At 40.5% G+C, this 12,619-nt stretch overlaps 2 protein-coding genes across 4 annotated transcripts; both read right to left on the minus strand.

Moving 5' to 3' along the window:
* Positions 1-444: 444 nt before the first annotated feature.
* On the minus strand, positions 445-2,050 carry zdhhc12a (zDHHC palmitoyltransferase 12a). 3 transcript variants are annotated; one of them, XM_084457011.1, is made up of 5 exons: positions 1,820-2,050; positions 1,596-1,729; positions 1,413-1,502; positions 1,144-1,310; positions 445-1,000 (listed from the first exon to the last, which is right to left on the minus strand). In XM_084457011.1, the coding sequence occupies exons 1-5, from the start codon at positions 1,914-1,916 to the stop codon at positions 685-687; spliced, it is 804 nt and encodes a 267-aa protein (XP_084313137.1). In that variant the 5' UTR covers positions 1,917-2,050; the 3' UTR covers positions 445-684. The 3 variants fall into 3 exon arrangements, with proteins under 3 accessions (XP_084313137.1, XP_084313136.1, XP_084313135.1); XM_084457010.1 differs by having other exon boundaries at positions 1,144-1,313; XM_084457009.1 differs by having other exon boundaries at positions 1,144-1,502.
* Positions 2,051-2,398: 348 nt separating this feature from the next.
* slc25a25a (solute carrier family 25 member 25a) lies at positions 2,399-8,386 on the minus strand. The gene is made up of 10 exons (XM_084457254.1): positions 8,156-8,386; positions 7,113-7,239; positions 6,908-6,995; positions 6,645-6,756; positions 5,539-5,697; positions 4,719-4,871; positions 4,378-4,485; positions 4,072-4,239; positions 3,788-3,938; positions 2,399-3,676 (listed from the first exon to the last, which is right to left on the minus strand). The coding sequence occupies exons 1-10, from the start codon at positions 8,312-8,314 to the stop codon at positions 3,492-3,494; spliced, it is 1,410 nt and encodes a 469-aa protein (XP_084313380.1). The 5' UTR covers positions 8,315-8,386; the 3' UTR covers positions 2,399-3,491.
* Between the last annotated feature and the right edge of the window lie 4,233 nt (positions 8,387-12,619).

Here is a 12,619-nt window from a genome sequence, read left to right on the forward strand (position 1 = left end):
AGATTTGTGGACTCAACATATCAATCTGCCAATCAGCTGTTTTCTTTAAAAGTGATTAACAGTGCATGGCATACTTGTGCAATTAGTCATAGGCCTATTTAGTCATTAGCAAAATGACAAGCCATTTGATATAGCCATAAATGTGAATAAAATGCTTTCAATATAACAAAGGCTGTGGAACTGAGCTTATAAACTAATGCAATAATAAGAGATATATTGTAAAAAGGCTTGTGACAGAGGTGTTTATTTTGCAATTCAACAGTTTAATATTGTTACTGTTGATTATTATGCATTACCGTATGAATGTATGTGGATGACCACAACCAGGAATGTATGAGTGAAATAAATGTGTATTAATGGAAATTAGTGTTCCATTGTGCTCTTCATGTCAATAAATACATAAATATGACTTATCTGTGTCCGGCTTAGTTGAAATCATTTTATTGTGTCAATAAACAAACAATGGCTTCATCATTTACCATAGATAACAGAGACAAATGTAACCAAGAAAATCAGGTGATTAAAATAATTGGTTATAAAATTATGCACACCTGAATTTATCTCAATACCTTTCTAGTCAGTGCAACATATCACCACATTTGATGATCAATATGATATTGTTACAGATAATTTGAGATCAACTGAAACTCAGTAATGTTCCAAACCAGTTTGGTGTTTGTAGAGTCAGACATGATTGTGGTTCCCTCTATGGTACACTTGCTCCCAGACCACTGTCCGGCAGATGCAGAAGAAGTCCCACAGATTACACACAATTCCCCGATCAAAAGGGTTTTCCTCGTCGCTGCAGCCCCTGAGGTAGGAGATTCTGTGTCGAGACATGAACTCCCAAGTGGTGGAGTTAATGGAGACAAGATACAAGTGGCAGCCCATGAGCACTACCACCACGACAGAACATACTCCTACAACGCCCAGCGCTGCCAGCAGGAAGCCATTCGCTGTGAGCCACAGCTTCCAAGTACCGGTGGAGGAGATGCCTGACCTGCATAATATTGGAACATGTCATTAGGCAAAAAGAAAACAAAAAAAATTAAGAACAAATGCTTTGCGTAAGATGTTTGTGGATGTGGAATAGAGCCTGTTAGCTTGATGAATCCAGCAGAGAGCAGCAGTACCCACACTCACCAAGCTATCTGAAGGGCCCAGAGTAGAACAACCAGCTGCATAGCCAGATAGATAATGAACCAGCGGTGGTTCCTCTCCCCGACACAATTCTCTATCCAAGGACAGTGATGGTCAAACCGGCGCACACAATGTTTACAAGTCTGGCAGTGCTTGGCTCTCATAGGCTGCTGCTTGAAACAGAAACAATGAATAAACGGTTGCTTAAGACAATATGCCGTCATGGTATGAGATTGCTTTGTGAACATACTGGATGGCATACAGTAGCCTACCTGGAGAAGACAGTATCCACAACGGCGGAACCGAGGAGCGGGGCTTTGAGGTATCATCTCCTCCAACTCTTCTCTTGCCGCCTGAGGACACTAGAAGGACAAGTTGTCAATCTTACTGTGGTCACCACAGACAGTTGAGTTTATCAGGTAATAGGGTTAGATAATATTGCTCAGTTATCTTACCTTAACACTATCAGAGAGAACAAACCCCGGGTCCATCAAAGATACGATGAAGTACAGCATCACTGACAGCAGAACCAGCAGGGAGAATACCACAGGCTGCGTCAACTCACCTATCTCCTCCTGTCTGCGCAAGTCTAGTTAAGGCAAGGCAAGATAGAGTAAGTAAACCTAGCTATAAAGGAAGGGTAGCTAGCTATATAGTCATTCTGATATATTTTGATTACCTGTGTCATGTAAGAATAGTACCAAAGTAATGACCCATGATAGGACAACATGTGTGGTCCTTATTAGAAAACCAGATCGAAAAACGTGTTTTAACATAGTTGCATGATCGACTGCCGATTGCACAGCTAACTAGCGTAGCCTACTAACGAACAAGATTTGCAACAGGTCAAAAACGGAGAACAAATAAGTATTTTACAGGCACAGTTCCTAACTTAATTAAAAACATTCCAGCTCCATGTCCATACCAATCTCTTCCTGGTATGGTCAGGTGTTCTGTTTAACCAATAAAAATGCCGCCATGACGTAGCATCAACATGTTTTGGATGCCGAGATCAGCCGGTTCTTAAAGGGGCGGAGATATCCACTATTCCTCATGAATGAGTCTGATTTAAAATATTTTGATTTGCATCAACAATATTAGAACTTTGTTAATATTCTCACTCACTCATGATGGTGCAGGCTAATTCATTTTAAATATATTTTATAATAAATTCTGCTCAATCCACCTAATCTGCATCAGACCTCAGTGGTGTTTTTCAAGAAAAACTCCAGACATGAGTCTAGTAATACAGTAAATTTATTTACAACAAATTGGTCCATAAAAACATTGACGATTAAATGATTTTTAAAAAGTCTAAAGTTAACGCACAACATTCAAAAGTCTCCAGCATTAATTAAAGTGCATTAGTGCTGCTCATCCATCTGCTCAAAGCCATAAATGCTTTAGGTACACATATGGTCAAGGGCTCCCTGATACATGATCACTTTATATTGTATATAGAATGATATCGTAAAACCAAATATTTTTTTGGATTAGAAAAGGGCAAACATTGACATTACAATTATGTAACGAGAAACTGGTGTACAATACAAACATTCCCAAATGTGGCCTACACTTAAATACATGGCAGTCAAGTAATTTCATGTCATCAAACCCACTCTAACCTAATCATATAGTTGACCAACAAGTAATTAAGTAAGCTAAAGTCTTGTTAAAAATGTGCTGAGCAGCAAACAGACAATAATACTGGATGGGCATACATAAATACATTCCTCCTTTAGAAAAAAAAAAAAAAAATTACTTAATGTGGTGTCTTCCATTTGCATCAAGGGAGAAGTGTTAACCTGATTTTGTTTGAATATCAACTCAAAAAAACAAAAGTAAAATAAACATCTCAGTAGAATACCATTAAATGCAAAGGACCATTCTGAATAAATTTTAGACATGACAGCTTTTGCAATGGGAAAAACTGAAGTAGTGTTAGCTTGGGGGCATTGGTGAAAATGGGATTGATGCAGACTCCCAAGGTGACATCAATGTGATAAGGCACGATTACACAAAATGGCAGAAAGAACAAGACAACATTGGTCCTCAATGATGGTTGCTAACATTCACTGTAGGGTTTTGGTCATCACTTTGATTGATCTTGTTAAACAAATCAACATTAGCAGCAATAGTAACAGTTAGGGAGCTCCCCCTTCCTGTCATTTCAGCTCACAGAGTCGATAGCATTCATCTTGGCATTTTCATGATGGTGTACCTCATCCTCCTTCCATATTCTGACATTCACAGAATGATATGGCTCCAGAATTATATGGCTCCACAAACCTCAAGTCCAATAGTCCCTGAGATTCTCTAGCCTAAACCCGAACCAGTCAGTGGCCATCTCCTTAGCGTGATACAACTCCCAGCGATGTCTTCAGGCGCTCATAAACCACATAGCTAATGCTGACAGCCGGAATGACCTTCAGGAAGTTAGGGGCCAGACCCCTGTAGAGACCGGTGGGCCCTTCAGTCCTGATGATCTGTTTTAAGAGCCCTGTCATCGTCATCTGTGGTCTGCCCTCCAAAGTGGCTGGAAAGGAGAAATCAAACAGGTTCAGTATATACAAGATATATAAAACATATATACAACCAACCAACATTCAAAATGCAGGCGGGTACATTAGGGGAGAATGGTTTTCACCTTGTGCCTGCATGCGAGTCCGGACCAAGGCCAGGGGGTAGCTGGCCAACTGACCACAGGTACTGGACACTGTGCCACAACCCAGAAGGACCAATATGCCTGGATCAGTACTGTTGGTGCCATACCGCTGGAGCCAGGAGTTCTTCAATGTCTGTGAAGGGATAAATACAGTTCTGTGAAACAGAATTCCTTACGCTGCAGCCAATCTTGTAAATAGATGTGATCTATTTGGAAAAGCCCTCTCTTTACAGTAAAGTATAAAGTAGGCTGGAGTGTCCACTCACCTCATACACAGCCAAGTCGATGCCTGCGTAGGGGATAATTCCCAGCATGTTGGGAACATAGCCCTTGTAGAAGGCACTCAGTCCCTCCCTCATGAAGATCTGCTTAGCACAGTCAGAAATACCAGAGTACTGGCCAGTCTGTCTCAGGACAAGTCTGGTTTTGAGAACCTGAAGGATCAGAAAAGACAATAAGAGTAAATAAAACAATTCAAAAATAGTTGGTAATCAATTACTTGCATTGCATTGACAGAGCTTGAGTATTGTTAATTCACATATATTCAGAGATCAAGTAACCAAGACAATCACCTCCATGGGATAGATGGTGCTCTGGGCGACGACTCCAGCCAGAGAGCCAGCTAGGAAGCGATCCAGAATGCACAGAGTCTCCTTATCACTGCCAATCACACGTTTGATCTATATCGATGATAGGGAGGGGCATCAATATGATGTAATTAGCATATCAAATTCCACATCATAAATGGTCATTAACAGATCCTTGTCAGAATAGAGCAAGACAGCGGGCAAGTACAACCGCCTTGTGTGTGTGTGTGTGTTTTGGTGTCTGTGTGTTTTGGTGTCACCGCCTCCCTACACTGTGTACTGTGTGTCTATGACAAATAAAGAGGTTTGTTTGTTTGTAGTAGTACCTGTTCATAGGCCATGAACTTGATGGCAGATTCCGGGGCAATTTTAATGATGTTGACCCCATTCCCTCTCCACAGCGACCTCATACCACCCTCTTTGATCATCTGGGTAAGCCCACTCATGATGCACATGTTGTTGCTTCGGGAACCATGGACCTAAGAAATAAAGAATGTGTGATTAAAATACAGAAAATTTGTATAGAATAGGATCTCCAATCTCTTCTGACTTATTAAAAAAAGTTAGCAAAGCTCTGAAAGACTGATACTTGCACAATGGACAGCCCAGGGGCAAAGTCAAAGTCTGGAGTAAATTGCTTGAGGCACATATGACTGGTCGGCTTCTTCAAACATGACCATTGACGCAAATTGTGCTATTGACACAGTTTCTCACTCTGCTATTGCGTACAAGATTCACATTCCCCTGATGACACTCACAGCAGCCAATCACATATCGGGAGAGAGAAGGTGTGCCACCGTCATTGGTAGGCTAGATGACCCAGCTACAAAAAAACAGACTCGGGCCCCCGCTGGACTCTGGCCCGCTATTCTGGCACATGTACTTTCAAACTCACTGATATACACATTAACTCATTTATGACTCTTAGGTTATCAATATTATCCAATGTTTGTGGGGGCAAGACAAGTGCTGATAGGGTTGAGCAGTAAGAACGAAGTGGTCTGGTTAAATCATGACAAATAGGATGTTCTTACTGTGGACAAGTAAATCATACACGTCTTGAGCAAAATAACAGTGAGCCTGGGTTAAACATTCCTGTGCCCGAGGTGATGGTCTCATGGACCCTGGATGTGGCAGTGATCATACCTGCATGAGGACTTTGAGCCGGTCTAAAGGGGCAGTGAAGGTTCTGGACACGGCTCCTGCACCTCCACCTGCGACCAGATGTCTCCACCATGTCCCAGTCAACTTCTCCTCTGTGGTGAACTCATCAGGCACCATCAGGTTCTCACCCACATCAAATATCTGGAGGGAACACAAGAGATGTCAAACAGAAGTCAGAGAAAGACACGGAGCAAGTCACAAAGATGAGAAGGTGTCAAAGCAACTTTGTAGTTTAAATAATGTTTTCTATTAGTAGGGGCAGTATATGAGGATTGACAAAGGAGATTTTCAGTATCCGTGAGTGACTTTTTAAACATGGTCATCTAGTGGTGGGACCAACAGACTGTATGTGACTGGACTGTCTGCCCTCATTTCTAAGTATATAGTACAGTAGGTTATGTAACGAGATCTGGGTCAGTGACAAGCCAAATCCTGCGGAAGTTGGATTTGGTTGTCTTCCGTGCCACAAAGCCAAATCACGCAACTGAGAACTAGGTATATTTAATGAGAACAATGCCTAAGAAAGGCTGTTAATCTTGAAATCTAAAAACCCTATTACACAAGTGTCAATAATACTGACATGAGAAAGTCAATTCAAAATTATTCAACAGTTCTCTGAACTTCTGCCTGGCCTGTGTTGGTAGCCAGTCAAGGGAGTGTACACATCTACTGTATTTTTAGACACAGCTCAACCTTTATATTCTCTGTAGATATTTTTTCCAGAGAGGTGATTAAGCAGGTTAAGATTTATTGGCAGCAATGCTAGACCTGTATAATATTGCATTACCCCTGTACACCTTCCAGGATCACACTGTCCCTCCAGGAAGATAATTTTAGTCCCAGGCCACATGATTACTTTTTACATAAGAGGTAATTGACCCTGTAACCCTTAAATCATAATCCTCCCCTAAAGCTTGAATGCTTTAATTGGGACTTAAGTCTAATGATCTACAGTGCTTAAATGGATTTGCCTCTCAGTCTACATTTTATTATAGGAAATGCCGAATGTTACATAACATCAACATTTCTCATTAGAGATTTCAGATTAATGTGAAAGAGAAAGCCAAGTTTCTGTTCTCCATTCTCACCGTGGAGTGTTTCCAGTAAAGGATGATCTCTGGGATGCTCTCTGCAGGCTTCAACAGAGGGTAGTTGTTACACTCATTCCAGTCAATGGTCATGATTCCATTCTTATCCATGCTATTCAAACAAAACACATACACACACACACAAATGTTGAGCATACATTAGGTTTATCAGATTAACAGAATTATTGAGAATATTTGCCAGAAACAATATATAGGTAGATGACAGAGGTACATGCTTCATCCAAGATCTCCCAAAAATGTACCTTTTTAGGACTTTCTCTGCCTGCTGCTGGGTTATGTGAACGCCAATGTCCCGAAGAGACTGCATGATCTCTTTGGAGTCAATACGGCCTGAATCAAAAGAAAACAGCAAGAAAATGTAACATTAATTCCACTGTGACTAGTCACACAGGCATATAACATGTTAAATTGTCCCAGTTATATCCATGTGAATGAGTATAATCACACCTGTGCTCTTTCTGTCAAGGCTCTTAAAGACGAGTTTCAGGTCTTTCTCATGATCTTGCAAATAGTGGACAAACTCCTCAAAGTCCAGCTGTCCATTCAGGTCCTTCTCTTCATGTTTCACAATTTTCTACCAAAGGAAATAAAAACAAAATGCTTAATTGCAGGATCAATATTAGGCATTGGCTTGCTGAAGGTGAAAAGTAGCAGTGAGGCCCAGTGGCTAGGCTCATGGGAAATTGCACTCTATTGCATTTTGGCCTCAGGTTACACTGTGACAGTAACTGAATAGGCCAAGCGTCAATACTTTCAGCATTGTCCCCTGCCAGTATAAATGATTTCAACACCATCTGCCAGGACCACCAAGGGTGCTTTCAACGTACACTGGTAAATGGACTGGTGACATTAGGTCTACAGTGCAGAAATGTACTTAACTCTTGATGAGTACAGTTACATTTCAAGACACGCGGGAGAGTGAAATATCACCCCGCAACCCCCATACTGGTGCCCCAATCATATTTTTAGAGCAGGTAGGCAAAGACAGGATTAGGCCAAGCTAGGGCACAGGGGGAAGCAGGTTGGCAGGTCAACTCGTCATGAGGTTAGGCTATATAGATTTCCCCACAACTGAAGACGTCAGGTGAACACTACACGCACTTCTGACCCTGATCTTACTCCAAGAACATTCAGTCGCGCAGCCTTTTGGAGTCAGGTCAGGGAGCACCGGATTTTAGTCTACAGTTGTTCAATTAGACCGGAGTTAAGTCTACAGTTATTACAATTAGCTTTAATCCCAGTCTCATCACCCATTTGATGAAATCTGACCTGATGAAAACAAAGGCACGAAATTTTAGATTTAGATCGGATCAGTAGATGCTTCTCAAGTGAGCGCACGGGGGCGTCATTTGCAACACACCATTTTAACATTTTAGTAGAAGTGGGCAGTACTTACAGGAAAGTGAAAACGCAACGTAGTTAGACTAGTTCGAGGAACAAAACCACGTGGCGTGTAACTAAAGTTTGAAGTTAAGTGGATCCGTTCTTACCTTTCTCCATCTCTGGTAGGTTGAAAATTCCTGAGACGGTAAAAACACGCTTAATTTGAGGAGCAATTTAAGCTCCGACGGTAATCCATTGGACTCAAAATACTCGAATTCAATTGGGTCTGAATTCGGAACAGGCACATAAAGGCACATACCAATCATGTTCAGGTCTAAATAAAAACGTTCTACAATCAATAAATAAATAAATAGTAACCAAAAGGGCGGTATCCAACACCGAACAAATACTAGCGGTGAAATGCCGGTGAGGAAGTGCCTCGTGTTAAAGAAGCGCTTTAAGCCACTCCCTTTTCAAAATGGATTGACGTCATTGGCTCCTAGTGAAGTTTTTTTTCTGTCCCAAGCCTTCTGGTTGATGACGTCCAATTGGTCGTCGACCAACCATAGATTCAACCCATTGACTGGCCTCCGCAAGAGAAAAAGAGCGCTGAATACCACCCCTCCCCCACTCTTAATAGGCCAGGCCTACTTTTAACCCTCCCCTGCCCAGCAGTATTTTGGTATTTGGGCTAATTTAAAATATATCTTAAATGTCACAAATCACAACTGTTTAAACTCTAGATTAAATTAATCAATGTTTAGGCTATTGGCCCACCCCACCAACATCAATAAGCCCTCCACCGTCTTTATCTCTATATCCATTCACCCAGTCTTATAATCAGTTTGACTGTACTTGCACATTGAATGGAAGAAATATATACTTGAAAAAAATATTGTCGACCAATATCTCAGTTAATGGAAGTATTCCGCTTCATGGACAAGACAAGACCAAGACAAGCAATTGACCACTCGAGGTAGTGGGTTTTACCACAGCTACGGGGCGTTGTTAGGCCCGACCATGGATGTATTAATAGGGCCCGACGCGATAGCGGAGCTGTGATAAAAACCCTGTAGCTGTAGTAAAATCCCGTTTAACCCACTGCCTCGAGTGGTCAATTGCTTTTCTACAACGGTTACTACAAAAAAACAGACAGATTAAAGTTCCTTTAATCTGTCTGGTAGCAACAATGTTTACAAATCTCGGAATTCTGAGAAGACTACAGTAGCCTATCTGAAAAGTGTCTCTTTGTTCACTAGACGGACAGTCGAATTTGTCCTTTCAGACGTGTCACATGTACCACCAAAATGCATCCATGCAGTGATTTGGAAGTAGAGGAAGGTGCATTAATTCTAAGGAAGCCTAGTGAATTATTTATATATCACATTATTAAATGTTATGAAAAAGATAGGCTTCAGTATTATAGAGAGCTTCTTTGATGGGCAATGATGAAAACGTGCCTGAGATCCAAATGCTTGGGGGCGGGGCCTGGAAGAGCTGGAAGAACATCAAGTGTTTGGGTTAAATCACATTACAAATAGCTGAGCCCAGAGTGTCTTGGAGTGTTCTTACTGTGGTCAGTGTAATCATACATGTCTTGAGCAAAATTACTTCAGATGTCCGTGAGCCTGGGTTAAACATTCGATCTCTGCCCATACCATTGTAAACAGGGGCGGTCCTAGACCTTTGGAGGCCCTAGGCAAACTTCTGTCCTACACACCACCAAGCAATAAAGGGGGCCTCAGCCAATCTCTATTGCTGGTGGAGTGCAGGCCTTGGAAATCTGTGGGTTTGATTGGTTTTGTGATCACTGACACGTAGGCTGGAGCTATTATGACAATGTACGTAGACTGCAGCTATTATGACAACATTCAAATAAAGCCAACTGGAAACATGATTAGACACTTGTACATTTGTATCAATTGTTTTAGCAAAGAAAATAGAGCGACATTCTGTTAAGTGCAGTAGAAAGATTGATTCAAAATAATGTGGATAATGGTGGCATACTGTATCTAATGAGAACATTAACACTTTTCGAATTAAAATAAAAGTTTTGCGAGGCCCGAGGCCCTATAGGCATTTGCCTATTCCTCCTATAGGAGATGCCGGCCCTGACTGTAAAAGAAAACAGAATCAGGCAAGTGAAATTCAGACGGGCATGCAACAACAGTGAAGAACATCTGTGTTTCAGAGCTTGTTTCAAATAATTCAAATGATTCAGCTGAACAAAATGAATTATATAGCGTACAGTACACAATGTTAAATACTTTGTGGTCTTAATGATTATGATGGCACAGGCAAGCTTGGCAACAATGGCATAATTACTGTAAAGACTGTCCAGATTAAAAAAGTAAAATTATATGTCTCATTGTTTCTTATTGATTTAATATGAAGTAGTGAACAACAGACGAGAGAGCTGACAAATGAATTATATAATGAGTGACATTGTTTTGTAGGTTAGGCTTGTTATTTAGTTCCAATGACCAAGTTAGGCATTTAGATTATAAACCACCCTTCCATTTCCTCTCCACAGTGTGGTGCATTTCTGCATAGTCATTGCTTTTATAAACAGAAAGGGTACTATTAAATATTGCTGAGCAAATAATGCATATTAACTATCAAAAACAAAACATTAAAGCCTCTGCATAGCCCAAGGTCAAGTTCCATTATTCATCGACTGAAGTACCTCTTTCTGTTGCCTGTTGTTTTGATCACCAGAATATGTCTGTGAGTTAAATTTCACACATAATAGATAACATTTATGACTGGGGCACACCACACCATCTGAGAAAAACAAGGCTGAATTAGGCAGCTCTTTGACCTGTATCAGTTTTACTATCAGTAGAATGTAGCCATGCAAAAGAACAAACAGGGACAAATAACATAGGCTACATAAAATACATGAAGTGCAATGAAGGTCAAAATCAACACAAGATCTATGTTATTGTAGTGCATGCATTGGACTTATGGCTCTGCCAGATGAGTGCACATGGGTTTTATTTCATGCCATGGCAGGTTGGTATCCCCCGAGGAAACAGAACTGGCATACAATCATATATTATGAGAGGTTGCTATAATAATAGCCTCAGCCTGGCAAGCTTTGGATAAGTGGCTACATGAGTTGTTGCCATGCCTCTAAATTCCAGTGCAAGCCCACTAGCTTAGGTCAAGGCTGCATATATTATGACAAAATTCAAATAAAGCCAACTGCACATGTATGGTCTGGAAACCTGATACACACACTAGACACCTGTACAATTGTAACAATTGTTTTGGCAAAGAAAATAGAGTGACATTCTGTTAAATGCAGTAGAAAGATTGATTCAAAATAATGTGCATAACGGTGTCATTAACTGTAGGGAGAATTAAATTGAGGTTTAAGTGAAAGCAGAGATTTGAGAACAGCATTTGAACTATGACAGCACTGTTGGGGAAAAGGTCAAGGATCTGACAAATCTGAACATTCAGTAACAGAACATCACAGAATGTTCAGGTAGCCTAGTTAATCACTGTTGCTCCGCCGCCACAACTGTAGCACAAAATAATCATAGAAAACTGTTAAGATGTTTGCTACTCTGGAAAATGTCAAAAGGTCTCAGCAAGCAACTTTTGTCTTTGCCAAACTCCCCCCCCCCCAGATAATTATTGTTTATAGAATAGGCCTATAAGAAAAACTGTTTAGCCAACTATGTTTGTAGCATGATACATTTTAGACATATGGACACTGAGATGTAATTTAATGTCTTCAATTATTTGGTTCAAATCTGTGATGGTTAAGATGGATTGTGAGCTGGGTGGCTTTGCTGACTTGCACCCAGAGGCTACTGTGACTGGGTTTTAAAGGAGTAGTAAAGGGAAAATGCATGTTTAGCCCTGTTTTAAGGTTACTTATGATCATATACAATGGTTCAGATCAAAACGTTGACAAAACTAGCACTTTTGAGAAAGTCTGATAATTGCTCTACCACCGTTTAGGTCATACAATGGATGTGGGTGGGCACCTTGAAAAATATTTTTTATTAATATTATTATTATTATTATTATTATTTGTTTATGTTTTTTGCGTGGAACCAGACCCCTGGCAAACAATGTGCTTCTACCCAGCTCATCAAAATAATTATTTGAATCTAGCGCCCCCTACTGGCATGATTTCGTTGGATGATTTCGTTTTGAAATGCCGATGAGAGATGGGAGAGAGAGAGAGAGAGAGAGAGAGAGAGCGAGAGAGAGAGAGAGAGAGAGAGAGATTCAGGACTCCATGTATCAAATGTAGGACATTTATTGTTGCCCATGTGACCTCTGGTGACTGTGTTCTTAATACACAGCTCACATACACATTACACTCTGCACGCACACTGGCCGCACTACATGTTGTATATTGATATTTTTTTCAATCTTATCCTATTTTGCAATAGCATTTTTTACTTTTACTTTGTACTTTGTACTACTGCTCTTTGCACTGTCTTTTCTCGCAAATTCCTTGTATGTTGAAAAACTATAATGGCAATAAAACGAATTGAGTTACCTTTAAGTTTCTCCTATGAAACGTTGCATTGATTTAGGGTTGTTTCTCTGACCGAATCTCACCCTAAAATATTGAAATTATTGTTGTTGATTATTTCATAAAAACA

The sequence above is a fragment of the Borostomias antarcticus genome (genome assembly GCF_949987555.1).
Source record: "Borostomias antarcticus genome assembly, chromosome: 23".
Taxonomy (NCBI): domain Eukaryota; kingdom Metazoa; phylum Chordata; class Actinopteri; order Stomiiformes; family Stomiidae; genus Borostomias; species Borostomias antarcticus.

Coding starts and splice junctions, on each gene's coding strand:
- zdhhc12a (XM_084457009.1), bottom strand. CDS start 1,916: ATGTTAAAACACGTTTTTCGATCTGGTTTTCTAATAAGGACCACACAT. Junction 1,730..1,819: donor ACTATTCTTACATGACACAG/GTAATCAAAATA, acceptor TGCCTTAACTAG/ACTTGCGCAGACAGGAGGAG. Junction 1,001..1,143: donor TGGGCCCTTCAGATAGCTTG/GTGAGTGTGGGT, acceptor AATATTATGCAG/GTCAGGCATCTCCTCCACCG.
- slc25a25a (XM_084457254.1), bottom strand. CDS start 8,314: ATGATTGGTATGTGCCTTTATGTGCCTGTTCCGAATTCAGACCCAATT. Junction 7,240..8,155: donor CCTACCAGAGATGGAGAAAG/GTAAGAACGGAT, acceptor TTCCTTTGGTAG/AAAATTGTGAAACATGAAGA. Junction 3,677..3,787: donor GACTCGCATGCAGGCACAAG/GTGAAAACCATT, acceptor TCTCCTTTCCAG/CCACTTTGGAGGGCAGACCA.